The sequence below is a fragment of the Mytilus galloprovincialis genome, chromosome 3 (assembly GCF_965363235.1).
Source record: "Mytilus galloprovincialis chromosome 3, xbMytGall1.hap1.1, whole genome shotgun sequence".
NCBI classification, from domain to species: Eukaryota; Metazoa; Mollusca; class Bivalvia; order Mytilida; family Mytilidae; genus Mytilus; species Mytilus galloprovincialis.
In genome coordinates, this window is record NC_134840.1 from 85,917,214 (window position 1) to 85,933,434 (window position 16,221).

At 33.2% G+C, this 16,221-nt stretch overlaps 1 protein-coding gene across 1 annotated transcript in view; it reads right to left on the reverse strand.

Annotated features, from left to right (window-relative positions):
• LOC143069229 (interferon-induced protein 44-like) overlaps positions 1-16,221 on the reverse strand; it is a 21,467-nt gene continuing 5,246 nt past the window's right edge. Inside the window, exons 2-7 of the mRNA XM_076243761.1 lie at positions 6,049-6,578; positions 4,159-4,217; positions 3,256-3,453; positions 2,757-2,903; positions 2,072-2,243; positions 1-563 (exon numbers count right to left, since the gene is read on the reverse strand). Coding sequence (XP_076099876.1) covers positions 250-563; positions 2,072-2,243; positions 2,757-2,903; positions 3,256-3,453; positions 4,159-4,217; positions 6,049-6,568 — 1,410 coding nt within the window. The 5' untranslated portion in view covers positions 6,569-6,578 and the 3' untranslated portion in view covers positions 1-249. The remainder of the gene's footprint in view (positions 564-2,071; positions 2,244-2,756; positions 2,904-3,255; positions 3,454-4,158; positions 4,218-6,048; positions 6,579-16,221) is intronic.

The following is a 16,221-nucleotide window of genomic DNA, read 5'->3' on the forward strand; positions in this document are numbered from 1 at the left end:
TTTCAAATACTAGCACCTTGTTTTATTTGCAAAAGAGACACATGAATATACAATAATTAGTAAATAATTGTAATGAATGTCTTCATTAGCAGAAAGACGACGTAAATAATACCATTAACTTTCTCCCTGTGATGGTTTAGAAAATAAATTGCCATAATAAGGCAGTCGAGTATATCAACCAAACATTCTCGTTACATAGTATATTGATTTTTATGGCTCATAATCAACTTTTATTTACAGTTTTTTGTCTTATTCCCGAATGTTCTCTTGTTTCAGCTTTCCCTCCTCCAGTAAATCGAGATAATTGTACATATAGTCATCAGCAAACCGTAAGACTTGTTGCAATGTTATGAGCGCTAGAGTGCTGACATTATCATCAAGTTCCATCTCGCTCTCATAGTTTTTAAGTGGTAGTATATGAGCCCTTGGTAGCCCCATGATCTGTGACACCCGGTCTACAACCTCTTGAACGATTGGACTATAGAACACTCTTGAAACAGATTCCTCGGTCATTATAGGACATACTTTATCTACTTTGGTCAATAGCACTACCTGTGGTACACCTGGAAAAAAATCAGTTACTAGTTTATAGATTACCTTAGCTGTATTTGGCAAAACTTTAAGAACTGTTGGTCCTGACTGCTCTTCAACTTCGTACTTTAATTGGCCTTTTTAACTACTTTTTTTTATATTCTAGTGTCATTGGTGAGTCTATTTCAGATAAAACGCATGTCTGCGCAAGTACAAATTTCAATCCTGGTATCTATGATGAGTTTATTTTAAAACATATTTTTACCAAAAATCCAGGTCTTGCAAGATATTCATTTTTCTATTAAAATCGATACATAAAAAATAATTCTGTTCAACTTATATATTTTGCTATATAAATAATTGCAAATAAGTCATTATGTTCATTGACCGATAGAAAATACCCCAAGGTGGCAATCGAAAATCATGAGTACAATCAAAAAGACAACATTGTGTCCAAAAAATTATTGGCAAAATTATTTAGTAGCGAAAGTTAAGAAAAATTCGAAACGATAAGTCTTTAACAAATGGCAAAATCAAAAGCTGAAACTCATCAAACGAATGGAAAACAACTGTCATACTCCGGATTTGGTACAGACCTTTGTAGAAAATAGTGGATTTAACCTGGTTTTATAGCAAACTTATAATTAACCTCTCACGTGTATGACAGTTGTATAGCATTCCATTATATTGAAAACAATGTGTGAGCAAAACAGACAGACATAATAAAGGTAAAAAAAATTTCTAGTACAGCAGTCAACTTGAGATTATAATCTTAATCACTATAAAAACAAACAGCTATGCCAATATAGAAAAACAAAATTGCACTCTTTAAACAAAGAAAAATAAGCAAAAATGAAAGACAAGAATACGAACTAGAGGCTCCAATGAGCCTGTGTCGCTAACCTGTTATTTTTGTTTACAATTGATGCCTGAAATAATGAAAGCGTTATTTTTTTGCTTTAGTTTTAGAGATATAAGCCAAAATCTGCATTAAATCTCTATGTTCTGTTTTAACAATTTTGGCCATGTTGATTGGCAAGCGGGTTCATAAGACACATTATTTAAACTTGATACCCTAATGATGATTATGGCCTTTGTCTCGGTAATATTTTTGTAAAAGATTACTAAAATTTACGAAAAAAAATGTTGTTCTTTTCATGTTTTTTTTTTAATTTTGTTTTTGGCATGGCGTTGTCAGTTTGTCTTTTACTACTGAGATAAATAACTGGTGTGTCTTTGCCTTTCTTTTTAGGGAGGGCTATAGGGGAAGAGATTTTAAAAGAAAATAACTGTAAATCCAGATGCTATTGCGATGTTTTCATAAATGCGAATATTGTGACTGGGTGAGTATCGCAATGTTAAAATCTGGCATTGGTATATTAGATGCATATAACTGTATGCAGATTTTCCTGAAATCGCTTTTATTAATATTGAATTTGTGTCCTTTATTAAAAAGTTGCAGTAACAAATGATGCCAATAATTTCTGAATTAACAGTTTATGCCAGGAGTGTTGTGTGTATTTTACGTATTTCCACATACCCTTTTGATTGAGTCTTGTCTGTAAGCTCTTAATCCTCTCAAGAACTTTTTCTGGTAAAACATCAACTGTACTACTGTCCATTACAAATGCTACACAGTGTATCTTGTCGGACAGTTGTGGACTAGTTATAAATCCAGGTATCTCTGGAGAAATTGGCAGTGATGGATTGAACTGAAAAAAGATCACTTAATTTCCATTATTTTTACTCGCAGATTGTTACATTTTTAATTATAATAGATTATTCGGGAGAGTCGCCAAAGGCACAAAGAATGTTGATGTATCTTGATTCCCGGAAATGAATTATAATTAAGCAGGCTGTTATTATATCATTTGCCACCGGTTAACTTACTGGATTTCTGTGCTCTTTATGAGTTATTTTAAGTCAAAGCAAGAAATTTCGAAATAATACACACAAAAAAAGCAAGCGTAAATCCGATATTCGTTCTAATAACCCATCAGTTTCAATTTTAAATCATTTAACATGTTTTGCTATTCTGGTTTCAGGAATATCTCTTCATGTTATTATAAATATGGAGGCAGATTTTTGCATCACCTGATGAATAGAGTTTTTAAAGACTTTAAAGAAACAATTATATATATTGGCCACAATACCACTTATTGCTTAGCTATTAAAGTAATGTTTGATACTCTTCAAGTAGTTATACCTTTTAAAGTGAATACTACCTGATGTCTGTCTGGCAAATGTCCATCTACGATATAGCTAATTTCATGTCCATCTATTCCTTGGTCAGCCTCTAGACCACGTGTATCATGAAGGCGAAAATTCATTGGTTTTCCAGATGGTCCATTTCTAACTTGATATGTTCTGTACTAAAATCAAATAAACATAAAAACAAATAAAAGTTAGTATCTATATGCAATACCGAGATATAAGTTATAGAGAAAATTATTAAATCTTTATTCAATCTTAATTCATTTGAAATCTGGACAACTATCTGTATTGCAAAATTGCTTACATATAAAGATAGAAAAAGCGAAGCTAAGTTATAATAAGATATTAAGATTAATCAAGATACTAGTAGGAGCGGAAATTCGTACTTGTCAAACTGTTTAAAGAGAAACAATTAAAGAGATTGCGATCACAGAAATATTACACAATAAATATATGTTTGCATACGGGTGCTTGTTTAATCTTTATAAACCTTAATCATATATTACATACCACTGTTGTGAGACTATGTTCAGCGTTACCGCTGCAGGCTTGACTAGTGATGTATCCTCGGAATATAGAGTTGACAGTGTTGAAAAAACTCGATTTCCCTGCTCCAACTTGACCAACGAGTAAAATTCTGGCCTGCTGAATTTTCAGTTCTTTCAACGGTTTATAATGCTCAACATTCGCCTTCAACTCTTCTAAGAACTGTTTAAAAAGTCACATAAATTAAAATATATATACGTCTGAACCAATGACGAATTTAAAACAGCTTTTATCCATCGGATCACCATCAATGATGGTGATACAAGGCTGAAACTATACATTCTGTATATATAATTCGTCTAAACATCAGCCGAACAATGTTAAATCTGTAATTTGCTTTCGAAATTTTGTTGTTCTTCCCTTGCCGGGATTCGAACTCATGCTACTGAGATATTGTGGCACCAAATCGCCTTGCATTACATCCGACGCGCTACACCACTCAACTACCTAGGCACTATAATAACAAAGCGTTCGGTGGCTATATATAGATAGATTCTACCACTGCATCAAGTGTAATACGATATTTATCCACTCGAGACAGTTGAATTTTCAAATTTAAAACGCGAAGCTCTCCAAGCGTTTAAAATTTTTTTTAATTAACTATCGAGAGTGGAAACATATCGTATTGGTCAAGTTTTGGTAGTTGAATCTGTTTCTCTAGAGATTTTTAGATGATAATTAATCATTTACTTATAAATAATTTGATCGTAATTATGACTTTTGTTTCAAAAACATAGGTTATGTGATGATCAGCAATACTTAAAAATGTGATAAACTATGTATTAAAATAATTTTGCGTTAGATTTAAAGATAGTGCCAGGTATATTTTTTGTTATTTTGTTTTTTGGTTATTTGTTAGCACCTCACCTTAAGGTTCCATTCAGGTGTTCTCCTCCATGGATTTTCCAACGGAGCATTTGGAAGTTCTGAAAATATTTCAACTGTCTAATCATATATCTGATTCTTGTAAATTAATGTTCCGCATTAGTTTTCATATGCAATTTTTAACGTGTAAATGAAGGTAAAATCTTCTTAGATAGCTGAACGTTTTAACTAGATTATTTTGAATACAAACATGATATCATATTAAAGCTATTGCGTTTCTTATTTTATATTTCTAAAAGTATTGTTAATATTGCAAACTAGACTTTATTTTCTCCTATAATTAACTTAACAAAAGCCCAAAAAAATCCAACCAATTGTATTTAAATTGACACTTGAGATCAGTCAGTTACAGTGAGAGTTATACGTCTTAAAAAAACTATTTTTAGTTACATCATCGGAAGTCTGGCTATTGTTGTATATATTAAATGTGTCTATTAAAGTCATCCGAATTATGGTAAAACTATCTATTTGATCCATGCAAGTCATTAATTTTTATTTGTATTGTACGATAAGTTTGCTTGTGCTTAACCAGAAATTCATTTCTTTTTATTCTAACATGCTTTAAGTAAGGTATAGTATTTGCTTATTTTTTTCAAATCACTTAACACCCATATTGGCCAATGGCTTACACACATATATATGTTCCAGACCATATGAGTATTTGGACCGTACGCGTACGGTCCGGACCGTATACGTATACTCGTACGGTCCGACCATACGCGTACGATCGGACCGTATGAGTATACGCGTACGGTCCGGTACGAGCTGACCATACATGTTATTTGATCATATGGGTAATAAATTAAATTGAAACAAGCATTTATCACAATCTTTATTTTAATAGTGATTTTAAGTTATACAAATTGTTATTGATAATTTATTACAATTAGATCAAACGACAAACGAACAATTGAAATTTAGTATTTTGTTAATTGTATATCTGAATCCGATTTTGGTGACACAATTCAAGTAACGTAATATTTTTTATATTTTCATGTATGCAGTTCATGCATGTTCTTTGCATTTGCATCTTTTGGTAAAGTTGCTAAATATTCCAAAACAATTGACCTCCCACATGATATTTACTTCCGATATCTTCAATTTCAGTGATCATAATTCAATTAATGTATTACTGATCGACATGCTAGTCGATACAAGAGATTTACAGATTTAATTAGCGTGAATTTAAAAAAAAGTTAAAATATAAAGTTTTTGTTTCAATTACAATTGAACTTTTTTATAATAATTTGATAGTTAAGTTATGTTGATCTGTTATATGCATTTGTATCTAATAAACCTGACCATCATCTTATTTAATATTAATCAGACGGTCCGACCGTATGAGTATTTTGGAAAGATACACATACGGTCCAGACCGTACGCGTACGGTCCAAATACTCATACGGTCTGGAACATATATATACAACTCGTCTAAACATCAACCCAACAATGTTAGATCTGTAAATTTGCTTTTGCAAATTTTTTGTTCTTCCCTCGCCGGGATTCGAACCCATGCTACTGAGATATCGTGACACCAAATCGCCTGCACTGTAGCCGTCCCGCTAGACCACTCGACCACCTGGGCTTCTATAATAAAGCTTTCGGTGGTCGTGTGTTACCTTTCCTCGTCAGTTTTAATCTAGCATCGTACTACAGTACATGATATATAAGGCATGGAGATGATATATATATAAGTACGTCTGAGCCAGTGACAACTCTACAACAGATTTATCCATCGGATCACCAGCAGTGATGGTGATACATGGCTGTGTACATTATGTATATAATAAATATAGCAAAAAATGAAAATAAAACAATAAATATGCTACTTAGTCATAGACCAACAATTTAATGGCAATACGTCTTACTTACCCTCTACCATGTAAACTTCAAGATCTGTAACTTTCAGATTCCCATTACCAATTGTGTTCAAGTTCTCTCCTTTCATGTTATATGAATTACCAAAGTTTGCAGAACCATTTAAAGGATAACATGTACCATCATGAGTGACAGTCCCATTAAATGTATACAAGTCATGTCCACCACCAAAAGTTGGTCCATAATTTGGATTGTCATTTATAGCATGCCCTGGTACAGTGACAGGAAATTGAACTGGTTTTGCTGTTCCATTTAGATACAATCTGAACAAAAATGCTTTATTGTCGATTGAATAAGCGCCTGTACTTCTCCAAGCTACAGATGTGTAACCTCCATAAACTGAACCATTGGCATTATACAGCACTGTAACTGTTGCACCTTTATTGTTACACTTGGAATGGAATGTTGTGGCAACGCAACCGTCCCTTGATGCTTTGAACAACAATGTGTACTTTTGTCGCCCTCCGATCCATTCTGATATTTGTTTCTGGTCAACTTTGTTTATTTCTGGCATTGCGATTAAGCTAAACAAATAACAAACAAAAAAGTGCTTTCAAACCACTATATTTCAAATTCTATATTGCATTTTGATTAGGGAGTTTACTTTTGTTTTAGTGTAAAAGATACCCAAGTATAATACTGTGATAAAATTGAAATTTAATTTGACACTAGTAGTTAGAAAATAATTTCCCCTTATTCTGTATTTGTTTATTTTCTTCCTGCCACTTTTGACCGGTGGCTCGGTAATTGTGTATCCAGGGTTTTATGGACTTCCCCCTTTTTTATTTCTTTATTCCAAACATGTGGAACTGTTATGACGAGTGGATGTTCAACGTCCTGAATCGCATTTTAGTGAGGTGCTAGTTCCCAACAGTCATCAGGAAGACATGCCATATTTGTATTAGATTACAACAGCATTCTAAATGTGAAATAAGTATCGTAAAATAAAAATCTTGCCTAAAGATTCTCAAGTATTTCTTGATTCTTTTTAGAAACGCTAATGAAGAATTAACTTTTTTGATAGTAACATAAACGGTATCAATTTTTGATGATCAACGGTTTTTTTAACATAGTGGATATGATCATACAAGAGTAACATCAATAACAACACAAAGACCTTTTCACAGCGAATTCCATTAATATGCTGATCATTATTAAATATATCTTTAAAGTTTCATCGTACATGGCAGACAGTTTCTGCTATGAATCTATACAAATTGTCTTGTTTTTGTTATTGACACACTTACAATAATAAGTAACATACCTGTGGGTTTTTTTTTTATCGCACCAAAAACAAATATTTTTTCAAACAGTATCAAAAGAGTGGCGAAAGATACTAAATGGACAGTCAAACTCGAAAACAAACTGACAACGGCATGGCAAGAAACGACAAACGACCAAATGACAAACACCAGTACACAAAACACATGTCAACATAGAAAACCAAAAGCTGATCTAAAACCGGGTGTGACCTCGAGTGCTTTGTAAGTGTTTGACTTACATACCCTTTTTTATAATCACAGGCAAAGTGCAATCATCAGCAAAAGGGTCAGTATTGTGATAAACACACAACAGCTTATACTTGTAAGAGTAAATAGACTTTTCTTAGATTTAGAATGTAAACGTGACATTTATCAAAACTAAAATAAAATTTGACGACTTTTATCAAAAGCTTCGCACGGATATTATCTAGCTAATGCACAGGCACTTGTCTCAGAAAAAAAATTTCCTAGTGTTATATTAAAGTATATAGGAAAAAATATTCTGAGACAAGTGCTTGTGAGCTAATGTAACGGAAATTCTAATGCAGTCATTTTGTAGCAATGGTAATGATTGGATGACAACCAGCGATAAAATTCTATTTATCTGTAACTATTGGAAGCTGACATTTTTAAATTGCGGAATATATTGACATGTTAATAATAAATTAAAAAGAATTCAAACAAGAAATTCACCAAACAAAAAATCTTTTTATCTAATTCAATTACAATCTGAGGCGAACAAACAGTCTGAAACGTTAAAAAAGTTAACACAAATCTCAATGAAAAGTTAAATTGAAATGTTCTTGACTAATGAGATTTTTTTCTGGTAGATTTTTGTGAATTGAATCATCACTGATGTTTACATTTGACAACTGGACGTCCATCTATTACCTTGTTCATCAGTTTCCAAAGAAGATTAAATAATTTTTCGTAGGCAAAGTTTCAAATTCAATTTACAGTTCTGCGGCCTTTTCGCAAAAAATCTTAAAGAGTAAAAAAGTTCGTTAGTCATACACATTTAATTAAGTATGACTTACGATAATTTTAATCGTCAGATTTTTTGTAAAAATAATCCCTTTCTCGTTATTTGCGATGTATTGTTATTTGGATAAAATCCAATAAAAACTAATTTTTGAAGTAGATTAAGTTTTATTTTCGATAATACTAAATTAATTGAACATTTGCGGATTACAGTTATTAAAAATTGCCATGCAAAACCTGTCAGCAACTACATGAATTTGACCAAATGAAATAGAGGTTCTAAAAAGTCTTTGTGGCTCACAACGGTCTATATGAAAAATAACACTACAAAAGTGTAGGCGAGAATAGAACTCGTGACAAAAATCTCTGTTTTAAATGATCTTGTTAAGCTGATCATTTATAAAAAAAAAAGATGATGTGGTATGATTGCCAATGAGACAACTATCCACAAAAGACCAAAATGACACAGACATTAACAACTATAGGTCACCGTACGGCCTTCAACAATGAGCAAAGCCCATACCGCATAGTCAGCTATAATAGGCCCCGATAAGACAATGTAAAACAATTCAAACGAGAAAACTAACGGCCTTATTTATGTAAAAAAAAAATGAACGAAAAACAAATATGTAACACATAAAAAACGACAACCACTAAATTATAGGCTCCTGACTTACATAAATAATGTGGCGGGGTTAAACATGTTAGCGGGATCCCAACCCTCCCAATCCCCCTAACCTGGGACAGTGGTATAACAGTACAACATAAGAACGAACTATAAAAATCAGTTGAAAAAAGGCTTAACTCATCAGATGGACAAAAATACATTTAGTCCATTTAGTTTCTCTCTAGCTATAATAATTTTTGCTCAAAACATAAAAGAGAGTAAAAACAAAAAGGACTCCTAAATAGAGGAGCAAGATTTGACTTATTAGTAGATCTTATCATATAAGACATAAATTAACAGAGAATAAAGGCTTTTTTCCCTTGGAGAAGAATCCCAATTTAAAAAAAAACATGGCTTAAAATTATTCCCAAAAAGACAACTTTTTTTCCCCAAACAGTGCAGTCTCAGTAGTAATAGTGCATGAATTCAAAGTGAAAAACACTCATTTTAACATTTTTCATGCTTAAAATGACTATATGTGCAGATTTGAGGGTCTATTTATGTATCATCACTGACAATAAGGGCTCTTATTTTAAATGAGTGTTTATCCCTTGAAAGGGGGTCTGCAAATTGAAGTTCCAGTCAAATTCATGGTTTATTATAAATTTCTCAATTTGATAAAAATTACGCATATTTTCCCAATATAAAAGTGTAAAGGTAGTTTTGAAAAAAGCCAACAATATCACTGTTCTTTCTCTCCCCAAAATATTTTGGTAAAAGTCGTCATTTAAGGGCCATAACTCCAATAATAGTCATCGGACAATTTCTATCATAATTGAATTAAGTGTAAATTTTGTCTTGCTGATCATTTTTGCCTAAATTAAGTTTATATCTATCTATTATAATTTTTAAGATATTGGGCAAAATGCAAAACATTCGTCATCAAAGGGTCATAACTCTAATAAGGAGTCCACGATTTCAACCATAAGACTTATTTGTAGAACATGTCTAGCTGATTCATTTTCGCAATTTAAAGTTTCTCTCTATAAACTATATCATTTTAAAATAAAAGGCAAAAATGAAGAAAAATGTGATAACATTTGCCATTTAAGATCAATAACTCCTATAAGAAATCGACATGTTTGGCCATGTCGGACATCTTGGTTGGCGGGCAGGATAATCGGACACATTTTAAAAATAGATACCTAAACGATGGTTGTGGCAAACTTTGGTTAAATTTGTTCCAATATTTTTTTGGTTAACAGCCGACGACGACATCGACGGACGCCAAGTGATGAGAAAATCTCACCTGGACCTTTGGCAAAGAGAGCTTAAAAGTAGTAACATAAAGACTGAATACTAACATGTGCAATAGCAAAAATAAATCATATATTTAAGTAGCGCTTTCTACATATTTATAGTGAAACTGAAATAGTGTTTATTGCTGATTGTTTTCGAAAATCGAGTGATTTAGAATGTAATCTAACCTTTCGAATGAATCAGATTCACATTGTTCTCCATCAGAGTTCAAAACTTTACTGTGTTCATCCTTTTTACGTACGTATACCATATACTATACGATGTAGGCATATGAATATTTAATTGAAATCAGTGGCGGATCCAGAACTTTCCCTAATGGGGGCCCGCTCCAGTCATGCTTTAATGATTCCCTATATAATCAAACAAATTTTTCCCACAAAGGGGGGGGGGGGCGGGCCCCCAGGGCCCCCCTGGATCCGCCTAAGGAAATATACTCACATTGATCATGATTAGAACAGAACTCAGAAAAAACAACAATAGATACCCTCCCTTTAATATAAAGTATAATGTGACTTTGTCCGAAATGTCAGAAAAATATGGGTCGTCTTTATCTTAAATAAAATGGTATTAAGAACAGTATATTGATGTATGGTATTGATACATGTTCATACGACACGTGTTAAAGCACGCCAATCTGACATCAAAATGTTTTTTTAACGCAAGTACAAATGAAATATGCAAGCAGGTCGTGTAAAAATTTATCTACGTTTTTAAGAGTTCTACATGACACTCCAACCCTATAATTACTATACTATATATAAAAATATTAATTTTCGCGAACCATTTAGGTCACGGAAATTCCAAAATGAGGCCCCTCATGGGGGGGGGGTCCTAGTAATCACATAATCACCATTTTTTTGCCAATATAATCACATAATCATTAAATATTTGCTTATCTTTAGTAATCAAATAATCATAAACTAAAAATACAGTCCTAGGTAATCAAATAATCATGAAATATTTGGCTTAATAATCAAATAATCATTAAAAAAACGGCCAAGTAATCACATAATCAAAAACCCCATGAGGGCCCTCCAAAATATGGCATCAGTAAGGAGAGTTGTGCAAATAATGTGAATACACAGAACCCCCATCCAAATTATCTTTAGCTAAAAGTATTCATCATTTTCTATTTTATATGTACTAACAACATTCCATTTTTCTATAATTTCGATTAAAATATTCCAAAATCTGAGTTAAAAAAAGTCAAATGCCCAAAATAAACATTGTCTGATTGGTTGAAGTACTGTGGCGTCAATGATAAGCATAGCAAGCCTCGATGTAAAGCACACGCTTCACATGAATAAGGAGAGTTTTACAAATAATGTGAATACACAGATCCTCCATCCTATTTATATTTTGCTGAAAATGTTGCAATGTTCATCATTTCTGTTTTGATTCTGCTAACAACATTCCATTTTTTCTTTAATTCCGATTTATATATGTGGAACCCGCAATAAAAATAGATGGCCTCAATGATTTAAACGCAACGCAAAAAATTCCGTTGACCCTGAATTCAACGGATCGATAATAGCATCATCACCATCAACAAAATGTTTACCGTTATCTTTGTGAAATTTCAGTTATATAGTTCTTTAATTAGAGAAATTTTGGTAAGTATTACTTATTAATGTTAAGGTTCTACTGATGTGCTCCTCTAGACCTTTTTGACGGTCCGTTTTATCCCATTTATCTCAATATTATCTCGATGACAGTAATGTCAACCCGACCTATTCGTGTCAAAAGTGAAAATCGCATCGATTTATTGAACTAATTTCTTCTTAAACTGTGCATGCATTATTTCTGTATTATATGATAACCAATCACATTCACGTTGCATGTTTGCATGAAAATGGTCATGTATTAGTGAATTGTAAGGGCGATGCAACTTGAGGTCAGTGCGCGATCACGTGACATTATTATTTGTAAACAAATTTAAAACATGCTCCCCGCGTAACACGTGTCTGAATTATCCTTTCAAAGTGTTATGAATCTTTCAATCACTATTTTATGAAATATTTCTAGGTTTGCATATCAGTAGTCAAAGTGAATTAAACGTAGTTCTTAGTTGTGTTTTTTTTATATAGAATTAGAAGGTAAATCTACATAAGGGGGTCTCATTGGGGGGGGGGGGGGGGGGGGTGTTCTGATCCCAGATCCCACTTACTGTTTTGTCAGATTCCCATATCCCGCTTACACTATGTACATGAGCAATTTTCATTTTTTTGTCATTTCCGGGGTCCTGCAGAACCCCATTTCCCGTTTTCACGACAGACCTCATTTCCCGTTTTCATGACACAATAATTTGACTTTCACATTTCACGCTTGCGAAAAATTGTCAATATTGGTCACGCTTAGACCCAATGAGAACCACACACTAGTCAGTATTTAACTTCACCCAAAAAGATGACTCAACTTCCCTCTATATTTAAAACCTGCATACTAATTTAAATAGCATTTGCTCCCCTTGAACACTATTTGGCCCCTTCCGTGTCATTTCCCTTTAAATTTGCTGAAAAGTCATACTTTAAGTCCATTTACAGTAACGGCTAATATTTGATTTTACCATCTTAATTTCAATTTTCATATTGAACACATTTGACCATTCAATATGAGTTCCCATGTATTTTTGTCATATATGAAGGAGGTTTTAGGTCATGTTTTCCTAAACACCTTATTGCTATTTGTCTGTCTGGATTGTTAAAACCACAAAATCAAATATTGATGAATATGCAAGTTTTCAACAATCCCGGAACATTAACAAAGATGTGTGTGAGAGGGTGAAAATTACCCTTCTGATGTACTGATATTTTTAGCACCCCAAGTGAGAATCTAACTCAGGACTTTCAGCACTGTAGCCATCGGTCTTAACCACAAGATCACGAACTCACATTTGATGAACTAATTTCTTCTATATTAACTGTACGTGCATAAATTCTGTATTATTTGATAACCAATCACATTCACGTTGCATGTTTGCATGATAATGGGTTCTGTATGAGTGAACTGTAGTGTATTGCAAAATTAATGCAAATTGTGACGTCAGTGCGCCTTCACGTGACATAATTATTTGTAACCAAACCGGCTTCTCATGTAATGTAACGGTTTATTTCGTCCTCTGTGATATTTTATCCTGAGGATAATTTGTCCCGGTAATTTTTTTCCAGGCATGGTATTTCATTTCACAGGTTGATTTTTCCCAGAGGAGTGAAAATCTATCAGATTTCTGTGTTATGCGGATAGTATGTACGGGTATATATTTGCCGTATTATATTTCACAGAACCGTGTGAAAAAGAGTCCCATTAACTACTATGTAAGTTACTCTCAATCAATATATACCTGACTATAATTATAAAATGTTTACAAAGGTAAGCAACTGTCTAGGGCCAGGTAAGGGAGGGGAAAAATTAAAATTGAGAATGGAAATGGGGAATGTGTCAAAGAGACAACAACCCGACCAAATAAAAAACAACAGCAGAAGGTCACCAACAGGTCTTCAATGTAGCGAGAAATTCCCGCACCCGGAGGCGTCCTTCAGCTGGCCCCTAAACAAATATATACTAGTTCAGTGATAATGAACGCCATACTAATTTCCAAATTGTACACAAGAAACTAAAATTAAAATAATACAAGACTAACAAAGGCCAGAGGCTCCTGACTTGGGACAGGCGCAAAAATGCGGCGGGGTTAAACATGTTTGTGAGATCTCAACCCTCCCCCTATACCTCTAACCAATGTAGAAAAGTAAACGCATAACAATACGTACATTAAAATTCAGTTCAAGAGAAGTCCGAGTCTGATGTCAGAAGATGTAACCAAAGAAGATGTAGTACTATTTCGCAGAACGATAAACAGATGCATAGACAGACCAAGGGGGTGGGGGAAATTTAGCTTATGACATATATGTAAGAAATCATTGAAGCTTGATGGGAGTGGGCAACCCTCTGGTCCATCAGAGCCCCCACACCTTTTTGAAAAGTTCTGGATCTGCCACTGAGATTTGCAGGTTTTCTTAGTAAAGATACCTTAAAATATCACAAACTGTGTGCTTTCCAGACCATAGTTTACATTTTTTTTCATATTTTGCCGTGTCAAAATGACCTAAATTTAAAGGACAGTATATAGACCCAAAAATGGTATATCACATTCTACACATCAAGATTTTAGCAGGAAAGACTGCCATTGGAGTTTTTAACCATTGTGACTTTTTAATTTGATCTACTCCACTAATTAAAGTCGTTGAAGTAGAATATTTAATGTAGGTTTGTCCACATTTTGGTATATATTAATACATGTTTAGAAATAATGTTGAGCCTGTTCCTAGATGCCTGTTATAGACTTCAATACTTATTGTTTATTGAAAATAAATGGAATCAATTCTTTCAGAAAAGTTTAATTCTATGGAAATGTATCCCCCCTTTTATAAGTTGAAAAGGCTACATAGAGGTCAATATACAGTCTCCAACAGAAAACCAAAAAAGGAAAAATAAAGTGAATTTTGGAGAATTATTAAATGTACATGCATTTGAAATATTTAAGATATATTGTTTCAATTTTTTTAGTTCTAGGTTCCACATAACTACCATTTTAGAAAACGATTTCAATGCTAAGTCTATTAGAGGGATATTTGATTTTCATTGGTTGTAAATATGGAATCTTATTCAGTGGCAAAGGAAATAGACACTGACAAGTCTTAGATAACATTTTATATAGTTTTGAATTTTTCTTCGTCAGTTGACTAAAATTAGATGGAGGTGTGTTCTAATTTCCAACAGAGGAGCAATCAACCTATATCAATATGTGCATGAAGCAAATTGATAGTTGCTAGATACTGAATGATTATATCCACAATAAAGGTTTAACCTGTGCATATATACTTAAAACAAGATAAAAAAAGTCATGTCTTTTTCAGGACTTCTGAATCCAATCATGTAGTATGGAATGTTATTGAGATATGGTTTGGGTGGATGGATGGTCATGAAGGACCTGTAGTACAAAGTATATCACTGGATTTAGCTCTTTGTCTAAGTGTATTATTAAAGTACTTTGCTTTGAGCTCAGTTCATTGTTATGCAATTCATTCTTTGTGAAATTAAGATTTGACAGACAACTCTAATGGACAAGGATTTGTCAAAGTAGTATCATCTCTATGTACAATGTAAGTATTCAGGAGATAAAAGCATTCTATTTTGATTTGAACCATACATTTTATAAAAAAAAGTGGGAACAAATTTACCGGACAATGCTACTCCCACTACTAGCAATATGATGCTAGGTTGTTTTAATACATCTGTATTGCCTGCTGATGACTCGGCCCTGAGTGTAAACGGTCCTTCAATTAGGAGGGAAAAAAATTATAAGGCCTATCCAGTCTAAGGGAGCTACCATTTGATTTTTATGGGGGGAGCTAGGATGAAATCTGAAAAAAAAAGGCAGGACAGGATTTTGAGTAAAAAAAAAAGGCAGGATGAGTAACTTGGCAAAAAAAAAAAGGCAGGATGACAATTGTTGTAAAAAAGTCAGGATAAGCTAAGAAAAAAAGAGGCAGGACCGAATAGACTGAAAAATAAAAAGGCAGGACAGAGATTACAACTAAAAAAAAAGGCAGGACAAAATTTTTCATCCTAGCCCCCCCCCCCATAAAAATCAAATGGTAGCTCCCTAATCGATTTCTAAAACTATACTTCATTGCACATGTTCAACATTTTTATACAACCACAAAAAATTTGGGGTCGTAAATTGGTATCCTGTCCGAAAGATGGTTTCTGGATAATAACTTTATTATAAGTCAACAGAAATCAACAAAATTATAACACAACGTTTATAACCACAAAAGGAAGCTTGGGATTGATTTTGGGGGTTATGGTCCCTAAGGTTTAGGAATAAGGGGTACAAAGGTGCCCAAAACAAGCTTTAATCTAGTGTCGGTTTAAAAAGTTGTGTATAAGTATTTCAATTGTTCTGAAATTGTACCACAATGTTTAATACCATAAGTA